Below are 13,156 nucleotides of genomic sequence, written 5' to 3'. Positions count from 1 at the left end.
GAAGTTTGTGTCGAACAGCGCCGGAGTATCGATGATGGCCACCGGACGGCAGGCCACCGACCCTTTGGCTTTCTGACAGTCGGATTTCAGGGAGGACGGAGACAGCACAGACTCGAAGGCTTCCCTCCCCACGATGGTGTTTCCTGCCGCACTCTTCCCAACGCCGGTCTTTCCTACCAGAACAATCCTCCTCTCGTTTGGATCTACAGCTCCCACGAACCCTGTCGGACAGAAATTCACTGTTCATAATACCGTATAGCATGGGTCTTCAACCGGGGCTCCGCGACCTCTAAGGGGGCCGCAGGTACTGCAAGGGGTGCTCCAACTTCAAAAGAAACAAAGGCAATTTTAACCAAAATTATTTGTGAGAGTTAAAAAAAAAAAGTATATACAGGGGTCCCAGCCTAGGGGGGGCAAAGCAATCTAGATGGGCCCTTGTGGCCTAAACGTCCCCGTTAAAACATAATCGCTAAAAAAATGCCACAGATCAGCCCCTCTGATACAACCACAGCACGCAGGCGACACGGTCAGAACCTTCACATGAGGTTTCAGCACCATGGATTTTGCCAGTCATTATGTCAAACCTAATTATAAGCCTAATGCAGACTTTGATATCAAACTGGAGATAAAAATCAAATGACATCCAGTGACATCTATGGAAGCCCATTTCCGCCAGTAAAAGAAAAAAACAAGATGAAATCTTAGCCTTAAAAATAAAAATATCCCCACGGTAAGTCATAATTTTGACTTTCTATCTCATAATTTCCACTTTGTATCTCATAATTTCGACTTTTATCTCATAATTATGACTTATCGTGGGGATATTTTTATTTTTAAGGCTAAGTTTTCATCTTATTTTTTTCTTTTACTGGCGGAAATGGGCTTCCATAGATGTCGGATTCAATACAGTCCAGTAGATCAATTCAGACACATGTGTTCAACCTCCACGACAACAGACTACAATGTGCAACGACATGCTTTTAACACAATCAGACACGGTGGTCAAACAGCAACAAACAATATAGGAAACAATATAATGTTTCCAATTCACTAGAATGGTTTTCTTTGCGATACATAAGACGGTGAGAACCAGGTGTAACCAGTTAGGTTCTATTTGAATATCTCCCAGGTGTCCTAATATACATATCGTGGGGCACACTGGGATTCTGTGGTTGATCCATGTGGATAAATCCTCACAAATCTCCGTCCAGAACCTCCGTACCGGTGTACATAAAGCATGCATATAATTATCCGGAGTGTTCTCTGTGCACTGTGAGCAGATATTAGTGGTGACAAAGCCCATCTGGAACATCCTTTGTCCTGTATAATATATTCCATGAAGAACTTTGTACTGTATAAGTTGTAAGTTTGGGTTCTTAGTCATAGTAAAAATATTTAAACATATTGTTGACCAAGAAATCTTGTCAGTGTTAACAGAGAGTTCCGCCTCCCACTTTGAAATTGGGAGAGATACTGAATTATCTAATTTAGACACTAACCTGTAGAGTTTTGGTAACAACTTTAAAGTGCTTAGATTTAATAAATCAATTATCCTGGCGGGAAGTCGTAAATCTAATTTGTTAATTTTATACGTTTTATTTATCATGGCCGGGATTCTAAAAATGTTTTACTGCTAATTCCATATTGAACAATAAGAGTATTGAAAGGTACAAACTGTCCTCCTACAATTACATGTTGTAGAAACCGTATTACTTGATCTCTCCATTGAACAAAGTTTACCATCTTTTTATAATTTTTCAGGATGTCTGGGTTGTTCCATATGGGTGTACGGTCACATGGAAAAAGTGACATTTTAGCTACTTTGAGAAATTCCCACCAGGCTGTCAGAGTTGTGCTAATAGTAATACTTTTGAAACATTTATGATGTTTAATGCTTTGTCTGATAAATGGTAACTCCGAAATTACTAGCTCGTTGCAAAATACTTGCTCTGAGTCCAGCCATTGACTATCTAGAGAATGATTTTTCGACCATTTTACAATATACTGTAATTTATTGGCTATGAAGTAATACTGGAAATTAGGTAACTCTAAACCTCCATATTCCTTGGATTTTTGCAATGTCTTTAAACTTATACGTGGTGTTTTATTCTTCCACAGAAATTTTGATACATATGAGTCCAATGATTTAAACCAGGAAAAAGGGGGTTTGGATGGTATCATTGAGAAAAAATAATTTACTCTTGGTAAAACCATCATTTTAATGGTGGCAATTCTTCCCATGGGTAAAATGGGAAGAGAGTTCCATCTGGAAAGATCATCTTCTATTTTCTTTCAAAGGTGAACATAATTTAATTGTATTAACTCTGACAGCTTAGGGGAAATATTTATACCTAAATATCTAATGTTCCCTGATTGTAATTTAGTATTGGCTATATTCCTAAAATTGCAGTTAACACACAAAACAGTGGATTTAGACCAATTAATAGAATAGTCAGACAAAGATGAAAATCCCTCTATAAGTGCGATTGTCTGTGATAGTGAAGTTTGTGAGTTCTGGAGGAAGAGAAGTACGTCATCCGCATAAAGACTTATTTTGTGCTCTAATGTTTTGCATTGTATACCTTTAATATTTTGATTTTGTCTAATAGCTGCAGCTAAAGGTTCAATAAATATTGCAAATAGTGAAGGAGAGAAAGGCGACCTTGCCTAGTGCCTCTTTCCAAGTTAAAGCTTGAGGAGATTTGATCATTTGTCCTTACACGTGCCTTGAGCGAGCTATATAATATTTTTATCCAGTCAATAAAAGATTTGCCAAATCCAAATTTATGTAAAGTTGCCAATAGAAACTTTCAATTTACCCGATTGAATGCTTTTTCGGCATCTAAAGATATAATAGTAGTTTCCAGTTTCATATTCGAATAATCTGCTTGCCTTCCTTGGCCAGGTCAACCTTGGAAAAGAGGTCTTGACCTCAATGGGGTTTTATCTGGATAAATAAAGTTGAAATAAAAGAAAATCTATAATATTAAGTAATCTACGAGTATTAGTAGAATAATGTCTACCTTTAATGAAACCTGTTTGATCCGGATGTATAATAGAAAGGGTGACTCTTTTCAGACGTTCGGTAAGAGCCTTGCTGATTATTTTAAGGTCTACATTTATCAATGAAATTGGGCGGTAGCTCGATCGGAGCAAGGGATCCTTATCCGGTTTTAATAAAAGACTAATATTAGCAAAATTCATATTTAAGGGTAAGCTTTTATTCTCCCTAACATTTAGGATCATTTTATAAAATGTTGGTGCTAATATGCTCCAGAATTGCTTATAGAATTCAGCTGGGAAACCATCTGGGCCCGGAGCTTTATTATTAGGCATATGTTGAAGAGCTTCATGGAGTTCTCCTATTGAGAGCGGTGAGTCTAAATTCGTAACCTGCTCCTGATGTAACTTCGACAGATTAATTTTTCCAAGAAACTCGTTTATGGATTGGTCGGATGGCTCAATTTGTGATGAATATAGTTTATAGTAAAAGTCTCTGAAAACTGAGTTTATTAAACAGGGATCATGTGTAACTTCCCCTGATTGGTCCTTAATAGACGATATGGTTGCTTTTTCCCTATTTATTTTGAATTGATTGGCTAAATATTTCCCCGATCTGTTGCCGTGTGCAAAGTATTCCAAGCGAAGCCTTTTTACTAAAAACTGCATTTTTGTGTCAATTATTTTATTTAATTCTATTTTAGTTTTCCTTATTCTATTAAGGATATGTTCGTCTGCAAAGGTCCGGAAGGCCTCCTCTAGAGTTTTAATTTCGCATTCTAATTCTTTTGTTTTTAAGTTATCTTTCCTTTTTTTATTTGAGGAAAAGGAGATTATTTTACCTCGCATTTCCTGCTTCCCATAGGACACTCGCTGATGTTTCCGGCTGACCAATATTTTGCAAAAATATGTCCCATTCTTTCTTAAAAAAATTAATAAAGTTAGGGTCTTTAAGCAAAGATGTGTTAAATCTCCAATTTTTAAAGGATGGTACGCTCCCCCTATTTCTTTCATTTTTATTTTTTAAACAACTTTATCCTTATGAACGCAAGTGTTATACAGTCCAATTTTCCGTATTTTATTCAGAACACATACACACACACACATATGGACATATACCATATAGACATATAGACATACACACACACACACACACACACACACACACACACACACACACACACACACACACAAATATATAGACAGATACACCGGCTCGTTCACCTGCATGCTGCTCTGTAGTTTTTGGGGTTAGTTAATCGTCATAGCTTAGCTCAGATTGTGATTGGGTCTCAGGATCTGGGATGGTTGCTCGTGTTTCTGCCGTTTCCGTGCCTGTTTCGTGTCTGTTCTGTTTTTTTTTTCACAGATTTCCAGTGCTCAACGTGCGCCTCCGTCTGTGTTCTCACGTCCTGGATTAGCCGTGGATGTCACCCCCTCCTTCCGCAAAAATGTATGGATGTGTATATATGTATGTGTATGCGTATGTATGCGAATATATGTATAGGATAGAAATATTAACAATGCACATATATATGCCATAGGTTCTTACCAGCATGGCATTAACCATTAATATGTGTGCAGACAAAAAAAGGAACAGACCTGCTGAGAGCTGTCCACTCAGAACAGATTATTAAAACCAGCTCTAATCAAATGATAATACCTAAATAGATCTTACTGTAATATATATGGCTATATTGTAAAAACTCTTTGTAATAAGATTAGATCGATACATTGAAAAATTTAACATATTAAGTAACTGCCAATATGGATTTAGATCTAATGGATCAACAGCAATGGCAGTGATGGACCTAACAGAACAAATATCGACAGCAATAGACAACAAGGAATACACGGTTGGAGTGTTCATAGACCTAAAAAAGGCTTTTGATACAATAAATCACAAACTACTGACGAATAAACTTGAAAGATATGGCATAAGAGGTATAGCACATTCCTGGCTCTTCAACTATCTTGAAAATAGACAACAATATGTACAACTCAACAATGTCAACTCTGACTTGCTGAGGGTTACCTGCGGGGTAAATCTGCCTCTCCTCCTCCCTCTCCTTCAGCAGTCGCTCCTCCTCCTCCGCCCTCACGAACATGTCGTTGCTGTAGTAGCTTCCGCCGTTGGCCGTCGTCATCCTGTCGATTTTGTCCAGCAGTTGGCTGGTTTGCGTGAGGTCTTTAACCTTGTTGTTGAAGACGTGGTATCTGTTGGAGCAACTCTGAATGAGGGCGACCAGGTCAGCACTCTCGGAGAGGAAGCCTTCGATCGTCTGCTTCTTCAGCTTGTCCCCGTGTGTGAACAGCAACATCGTGTATCTGGCTGCTTCCTCCCCAAACGTAGTCTGGATCATCTTGACGGTTTCTTTCTCCTCCTGGGTGAGCCGGCCCAGCTGCAGGACCACCAGGAAGGCGTGAGGACCCGGAGACGACAGGGAAATGCAGCTCGTAATCCTGCTCTGCACTTCTTCCTGGGTCAAGTTTGTGTCGAACAGTCCCGGAGTGTCGATGACGGCCACCGGACGGCCGTCCACCGACCCTGTGGCCTTTTGACAGTCGGACGTCAGGGAGGACAGAGACAGCACAGACTCGAAGGCTTCCCTCCCCAGGATGGTGTTTCCTGCTGCGCTCATCCCTACGCCGGTCTTCCCTACCAGAACAATCCTCCTCTCGTTTGGATTTGCGGCTCCCACGAACCCTGTCGGACAGAAATACACTGTTCATAATAACGTATAGCAGGGGTCTTCCACCGGGGGTCCGCGATCCCTAGGGGGGCCACGGAGAACTGATGATTAACACCAGCTCATAAAAGGTACAGCACATTCCTGGCTCTTCAGCTATCTTGAAAATAGACAACAATATCTACAACTCAACAATGTCAACTCTGACTTGCTGAGGGTTACCTGCGGGGTAACTCTGCCTCTCCTCCTCCCTCTCCTTCAGCAGTCGCTCCTTCTCCTTCTCGATGGCGGCCTCCGGCCTAACGAACATGTCGTTGCTGTAGTAGTTTCCACCGTTGGCCGTCGTCATCCTGTCGATTTTGTCCAGCAGTTCGCTGGTTTGCGTGAGGTCTTTAACCTCGTTGTTGAAGACGTGGTATCTGCCGGAGCAGCTCTGAACCAGGGCGACCAGGTCGGGAGTCTTGGAGATGAAGCCTTCTATGGTTTGGTTCTTCAGCTTGTCCCCGTGTGTGAACAGCACCATCGTGTATCTGGCTGCAGCCTCCCCGAACTTGGTCTGGATCATCTTGACGGTTTCTTTCTCTTCCTGGGTGAGCCGGCCCAGCTGCAGGACCACCAGGAAGGCGTGAGGACCCGGAGTCGACAGCGAAATGCAGCTCGTAATCCTGCTCTGCACTTCTTCCTGGGTGAGGTTTGTGTCGAACAACCCCGGAGTGTCGATGATGGCCACCGGACGGCCGTCCACCGACCCTCTGGCCTTGTCACAGTCGGACGTCAGGGAAGACAGAGACAGCTTCGACTCGAAGGCTTCCCTCCCCAGGATGGTGTTTCCTGCTGCGCTCATCCCCACGCCGGTCTTCCCTACCAGAACAATCCTCCTCTCGTTTGGATCTACGGCTCCCATGAACCCTGTTGGACAGAAATACACTGTTCATAATACCGTATAGCAGGGGTCTTCAACCGGGGCTCCGCGACCTCTAGGGGGGCCACAGAGGTACTATATATGTATGTGTATATATATATATATATATATATATATATATATATATATATATATATATATATATATATATATATCACCATCCGAGACACTGTCCCAGCCGCTAAGGCGGCTACATGACCGTTACTCGGAACCATCCCGGGACTGGCCCATCCTAATGGTTCAGTCATAGTCACTGCCGGGCCCCTCACTAGCTGACCCTTGCAGACATGGCCAGGGAAACATCTTCTCATCTTCATAGTGATGGGAGGTCAAACCCTTGCCAGGTGGCAAAGTCAGCAGTTTTTTAATATAAAATTAATTAAATCATACGTGAACATGCAATCAGATATACTGGTGAATGATAAGGTTAATATCAGCACACACCAAACCATGTCTATTCTGTTCACACAGCTAGTTACTGTTGGTTTGTTCTAGGGAAGATTCCCTGGTACGCTAATGAGGAGTAATCTTAACTTTTCCTTTTCATCTTTTTTTGTAACAAATTTTTCTTTGTTTGTTCCAGCTCCCTTTCCATTTGAGCAAGATTGGCTTGTAAAGAATTGACTATAGGCCTTTGCAGGCATCCCCATCATGGCCATGTTCTAATTCTAGCTAAATTTTCAAAATCCTGGATGCGCGCCTAAAGCGGCGCGCATCCAATCACGAGCGAGGCACTGATGACGTCACCCAACCTGCGGAGCGCAAATCTGCGCTCCGGCCAGGGCTTTGCTCTCTTTGCCAGCCAGCCGTGCCGGACAGACGCGTGATGCTGTCCAGCATCTCCATGTTTCCCCAGTTTCCTCCCAAGACCTGTGGGGGGAGGGGGTTGGAGGAGCCGTTCGGGACCTGCATTAACGGGCTGGGCATAAGATCCGACACCAGAGCGCTGCCCTCTTGACTCTCTCTCTGTCTGCTAACTCCTTTCTTTCCTCCGAGCACTTTCCAACACCAGGGACCCTGCCGTCCAGGATGACCGCTCCGGGAGCCAGAACCCGGTGTAGAAGCTCCAGCCTTGGACCCGCGAACCCCTCCCGCAGCCCGGCGTCACGGACGGGACCAGCCACAGTTCTGAGAGAAGGAACGCTGTATTTTGCCATCCGGTCTAATTGCACGTGGCGTGGTGAGGGCTCTGCCATCTTTAAATATCACAGAGCCCCGCCATCTTTAAATGTTTGAACCGTACATGAACGAACGAACGAACGAACGAACGAACGAACGAACGAACGAACGAACAACGAACGAACGAACGAACGAACGAACGAACGAACGAACGAACGAACGAACGAACGAACGAACGAACGAACGAACGCCACTAGATGGATGTAGCTCCCTCCTCCACCACTAGATGGATGTAACTCCCTCCTCCACCACTAGATGGATGTAGCTCCCTCCTCCACCACTGGATGGATGTAGCTCCCTTCTCCACCACTAGATGGCAGTCACTCCCTCCTCCACCACTAGATGGATGTAGTTCCCTCCTCCACCACTAGATGGATGTAGCTCCCTCCTCCACCACTAGATGGATGTAGCTCCCTCCTCCACCACTGGATGGATGTAGCTCCCTTCTCCACCACTAGATGGCAATCACTCCCACACAAGGACCAGCTCTCAGAGAAACGAGGCGGCTGCTGTTTCTTCTCTTGAAAATGTTTAACCTGTTTATTAGGGCCCAAGCACTGACAGTGCGAAGGCCCTATTGTATCTGTAGGAATTGTTCTGGTTGTTTTTTTTCCTTCTTCCAACAAAAAGAGGGCCTTTTTGCCCCTAAACGTGCCCCAAAATTCACCAAACTTTTCACCAAGCCAGGCCTGGCGAAAATATTGGTTTGCATTAATGGGCGTGTCCTAACGGCTCAACAGCGCCCCTTAGAAATTTTCATGCCTCAAGCCCCACAATATGGTTTGACGTACATGCAGAAAAATCGGTACACACCTGTATCATGTCGCGACTTAAAGAAAAGTCTCTTGGTGTCATGGCCGAAACCGAACAGGAAGTCGGCCATTTTGAATTAATCGTGTAATTTTGGCGCAATTTATGCCATTCTTTCAGCAGCTAATACGGTCTGAACCGTAACGTGCACCCAGGTGTGTTATACATCAAAATATGCGTCTCCCTCCTGCGACAACACGCATTACTTTCCTCAGTCAAAAGCATTTCCGTGGTGATGATAGACGCCAAAAAGCGCGCCCACCCTTCATCTGATTGGTCCATATGTGATAGTTCCTACTTTCTGACATAACCTTTGAATGGTTTGATATAAGATTTTCTTCTTCCTGCTCCTTTCTGGTTCTGGAATATGTTTTTGATTGTGTTGTCATTTTACTTGCTTGCTTTTTTTCTTTGCATATTTCCATGACCAGAATAAATAAAAATGAAATGAAATGAAATATAGAGAGTCGTGGGTGTTTCATCCGCTAAAATCCAGGTCTGAAGAATCTACATTCAAGTCATACAAGCTTCCACTGCAGTCTGAACGTGCACAAGGGTGCGAGGGCCCGTTCATCACAGCTTGCAGCTTTAATTTCTTTTTGATTTTGTTTAATGACTTGTTTATTTGTATTCTTTTTCTTTTTTTTATTGTATTTTTATATTTTCGATCACAACTAGAGGGGTATACTGTACATACATAGAACACACCACATCTCAACTTCCGATAAAAAATGAAGTCAGTCAAAGTCCATACACATCAAGACGTATTTCATAGTGCTATAATCATGCCAAATATTCGAACCAAAAATTCTACTAATTGCACTAATTGAAAATACCAGATAGTACTACCATATCAATGACTCTGAAATAATAATTAAATAGTTAAATAGTCTTCCTACCAGACTTCATGATGAAGGGGACTCATCAAAAAAAGTAGGAAACACTTCATGTCATAATTTTCCTATCCTAAATTGGGGCTGATATCCAAAAATAAACCCTCAAAACAAAACGGAAACAAAACCAAAAACCTAACAAAACAAACAGACATAAACGGTGGGAAATTCCCACTTAAAACAAACAAGACAACAAAACAACACAAATCGTTGCACTCAGATCTTATCATTGTCACTATGCCTTACATTGACCTACGAGATTCTTAAAGTCAAAGTCTATATGAGATTGCCATATGATGTTTTGTGAAATTGTTTTTTTTTTTGTATTTATAATTAATATGTTAAAGATTCAATCAATGAAGATTTCAATCAATCAAGGACCTGAAGGACCTGGAGGAGGTAAGGTGGTGTAAGGTTTCTTACCCTGAGTTTTTCTCCCGGACATGTTGGATCCAGAACTCCTCAGCCCGTCGTCTCCTGCTGACTGAACCTCCTTCCTCCTGGTTTTCTGCTGGCTGCAGCAGCCGGGCGTGGAACCAGCAGCTGGGCGGGGCCTCCACCGCAGGGCCTGAATGCTGCAGATTATATTAGATTAGATTAGATTATTTATTTATTGTACCCTTGGGTAAATTTGGTTTACAGTGAGGAATTCATCTCGTATTATACATACAATCCAAAAACATACACTCAACAACACCTCCAAAACTGTTTCCTAGTGGGGGGCCAGATGGTACCAGGGCCTCCAAAACTGTTTCCTAGTGGGGGGCCAGATGGTACCAGGGGCCTCCAAAACGGTTTCGTAGGGGGGGCCACTTCAATTCTTGGGGTGGAACCGAAACTAAAAGACATCATTACAGGATTTTATTATACTGTTTTTTTTTTGTTTTTAAAATTTTTTTTTAATATATTTATTTTTTTATTATTAGGCTCAGAAATACTTAAAGAAACTGACAATAGAATCTTTTTTATTGGCGTTCCCACATGCAGTGCAGCAGAGAGCCAACACAACCATTACATTTTAAACAGCTATCAGGAATGTTGGGGTTGTAGTGATGTAGTTTTACAGGTGTCACATAAATTCTGAATAGCCACTTGTATTATTAGTTTTAGTGCCGAATTTATAGTCTTTGTTTGTGCCTTTAGACAAACTTTTTCCCACTAATTTTCTGTTATATTTATTCCTAAGTCGTCTCTCAATGCATTGAGTCTACAGTGGGAGTTATCCTTCCATTTGGATTGTAGAATACTGTACAATACTGATAGCTGACTCTTACCATCCTTATTTCTTACAATACACTCCTCTATAGCTGACATGGAGGGTTTATCCAGGGTATGGGCCTATGATTTTATGAAGCTTTTTACCTGTAAGTACTTAAAGAAGCAGTTTCTAGGTATGCCATGTTAACAGACCAACTGATCAAAGGTCATCAGATTCCCATCTATGTACAGGTCAATTATTTTACCCAGGCCTCTGTTAGCCCATTTTTTAAATCCTCCATCAGCTCTGCCAGGTATGAAGTTATCGTTACCCCGATAATGTAATACTTGACAAATAATGTAATATATATATATGTTATATGTAATATGTATGCAATATATATAATATCCGGCGTCAGGATATTTTATTACATTGTTGGTGAAGTTATTACATTATTGAGTTTTATTACATTTTCATTTGAGTTAAGTGAAAATTTTATTACATTTTCAGGCGTTACTTTTTCAGGAAGTTATTACATTATAGGGTGCTACCGGTTGAAGACCCTTGTTCTGGAGGACCAGGGTTCCTACCCCTGATCCGGAGCAGGAAACCCTTGTTTAACAGGTTTTCTGTTGAAGGAAACAAATCTGAAGGCTGATTCTGACATTCATATTCCTGGAGTTTCAGCTACATAAATGAATAAAGTACTCGTTTCCCGTTCTGGAATCAGGTTTAATTTATTAATTAAAGCACCAGCGGTACTTGTACCCGGTTGTAAACGGTGAGGATTGTAATCAACCATCAGATTTCAAGCTACAATCAGGAGGGATTTACAAATACAACTAAATAACTATTGGGGAATAAAAAACTCAATTTGAATTCTATTTTTGAATTAAAAGGCAGCAGGAAAACAAACGATATATAAACAAAACTGTCATTTGAAGGTGAACCCGTCACAAAAATCACAAATATTCAGAATAAATCAGCGTTGTTCCTGGCCACATGGCGGCGATGATTGCGCCCGTCTACAAATACGCCTCTGCCAACGGGGACAGGCACAAGTACACAAAATAATAGTTACGTTTATTGTTTTTACTGGCTTGGAAGTGAGTTTTAGCGGCGTAACGAGTCTTGCTACCTGGTCCACCTGGTCCCACTATCAAACAAAGTAAAACCCTGCAGAGACGAGTTTTGGTCCCGAGTCAAGTTACGAAGATAAAATCCATCCGGACCGACCAACCGATTTTATCAATTTTTAATTAGGTTTTATTCAGAAATTATTACGTAAGGGATAATGCCCGAGGTGTACATTATCAGAAATATATGGACGACGTGGGGGCGGTTTGCCTCCGCAAAGTCCATATATTTATGTACACTTGGAAGGGCATTATCCCGCTTATACCACGGTCACTTACCAAAAAACATAAATATTACATCAGTTATTCATTCTTTAATGTGTTTTCAGTTGAAATCAATAGTTATATAACGAGCCACAGCGGAGCGGCTGAGCGACTATTTAATCTCTCGTCTGCAGCCGTTGGAACCTGGTAAGTTACAAAGTTTTTTAACAAGCCATAACTCTGTTTCCTTGGTAACAGGGGATATTCAAGTCTGCTCAGCTATTTTCTTTTTGTTTTTTTTGTTTTTGTTTTTTTTTTTATCCTTGTCTGCACACATATTAATGGTTACCATGCTGGTAAGAACCTAAGGCATATATATATGTGCATTGTTACTATATTTAATATATATATATCCTCTTAGCTGTCCATCGTGTACGATGACGACGCTTGCTCCAGGGCAGGGAAGAGGGGTGGGGGGGGTCAGCTCTGTTATTGCGGGTGCCACTTGATGTGGCTGTGGAGGCCGATGCGTGAGCCGCACATCCTTCCACAGGTGGGGCAGGGGAGCCCGGACGTTGGGGGAATGCCAGCTGTCCTCCGATGTCGCTGGGCACGTCTCTGAGACCTTCTCTGATGATTACTGTCATCTATTTGTGTGATTTCCCTGATGCAAGTATCTCTCCAAACTGAGCGATCACAGGCTAGAGTTTCCAGCTGAGTGGGGCTGATGGCAGTGCGCTTCAGAAGGTCCTTGGTGTAGTCCTTGTAGCGTTTCTTTTGGCCACCAGCAGCACACTTTGTGTCTTTTAATTGTCCGTAGAGGACTTGGCGGGGCATATACAGTATATACGCATACATACGCATACACACGCATACACATACATATATATCAGCTAGTTTCTTTTCTCTCTCTTTCTTCTGCATCCCAGTCATCAAAATTGTTAAATTCACCAAATAAATTAAAAGAAATTACAAAATGGCTCGTGTCTCCGTCCTGCGGTAGCCGGCTGTTCTTCTCTTCTTCTCCATTGCCGTGGTTACCACCTGGCAGTTGATCCAGCGCAATCATATTAAAGTTATCAGGCAAACTTGTTTTCTAGGTGTAGGTTATCACTTATAACCTA

The 13,156-nt window shown here is 42.0% G+C and overlaps 1 protein-coding gene across 1 annotated transcript in view; it reads right to left on the bottom strand.

The window, feature by feature from the left end:
* The window catches only part of LOC133462222 (GTPase IMAP family member 8-like), a 12,378-nt gene extending 2,431 nt beyond the window's left edge, over positions 1–9,947 (bottom strand). Inside the window, exons 1-4 of the mRNA XM_061743349.1 lie at positions 9,918–9,947; positions 5,913–6,599; positions 5,053–5,707; positions 1–187 (exon numbers count right to left, since the gene is read on the bottom strand). The exon at positions 1–187 is cut by the window's left edge and continues 2,431 nt beyond it. Coding sequence (XP_061599333.1) covers positions 1–187; positions 5,053–5,707; positions 5,913–6,599; positions 9,918–9,939 — 1,551 coding nt within the window. The 5' untranslated portion in view covers positions 9,940–9,947. The remainder of the gene's footprint in view (positions 188–5,052; positions 5,708–5,912; positions 6,600–9,917) is intronic.
* Positions 9,948–13,156: the final 3,209 nt, after the last annotated feature.

This window comes from Cololabis saira, chromosome 16, assembly GCF_033807715.1.
Source record: "Cololabis saira isolate AMF1-May2022 chromosome 16, fColSai1.1, whole genome shotgun sequence".
In the NCBI taxonomy this organism is placed as follows: domain Eukaryota; kingdom Metazoa; phylum Chordata; class Actinopteri; order Beloniformes; family Belonidae; genus Cololabis; species Cololabis saira.
Note: the sequence above shows the minus strand (reverse complement) of the source record. Positions and strands in the feature narration are given on the sequence as shown.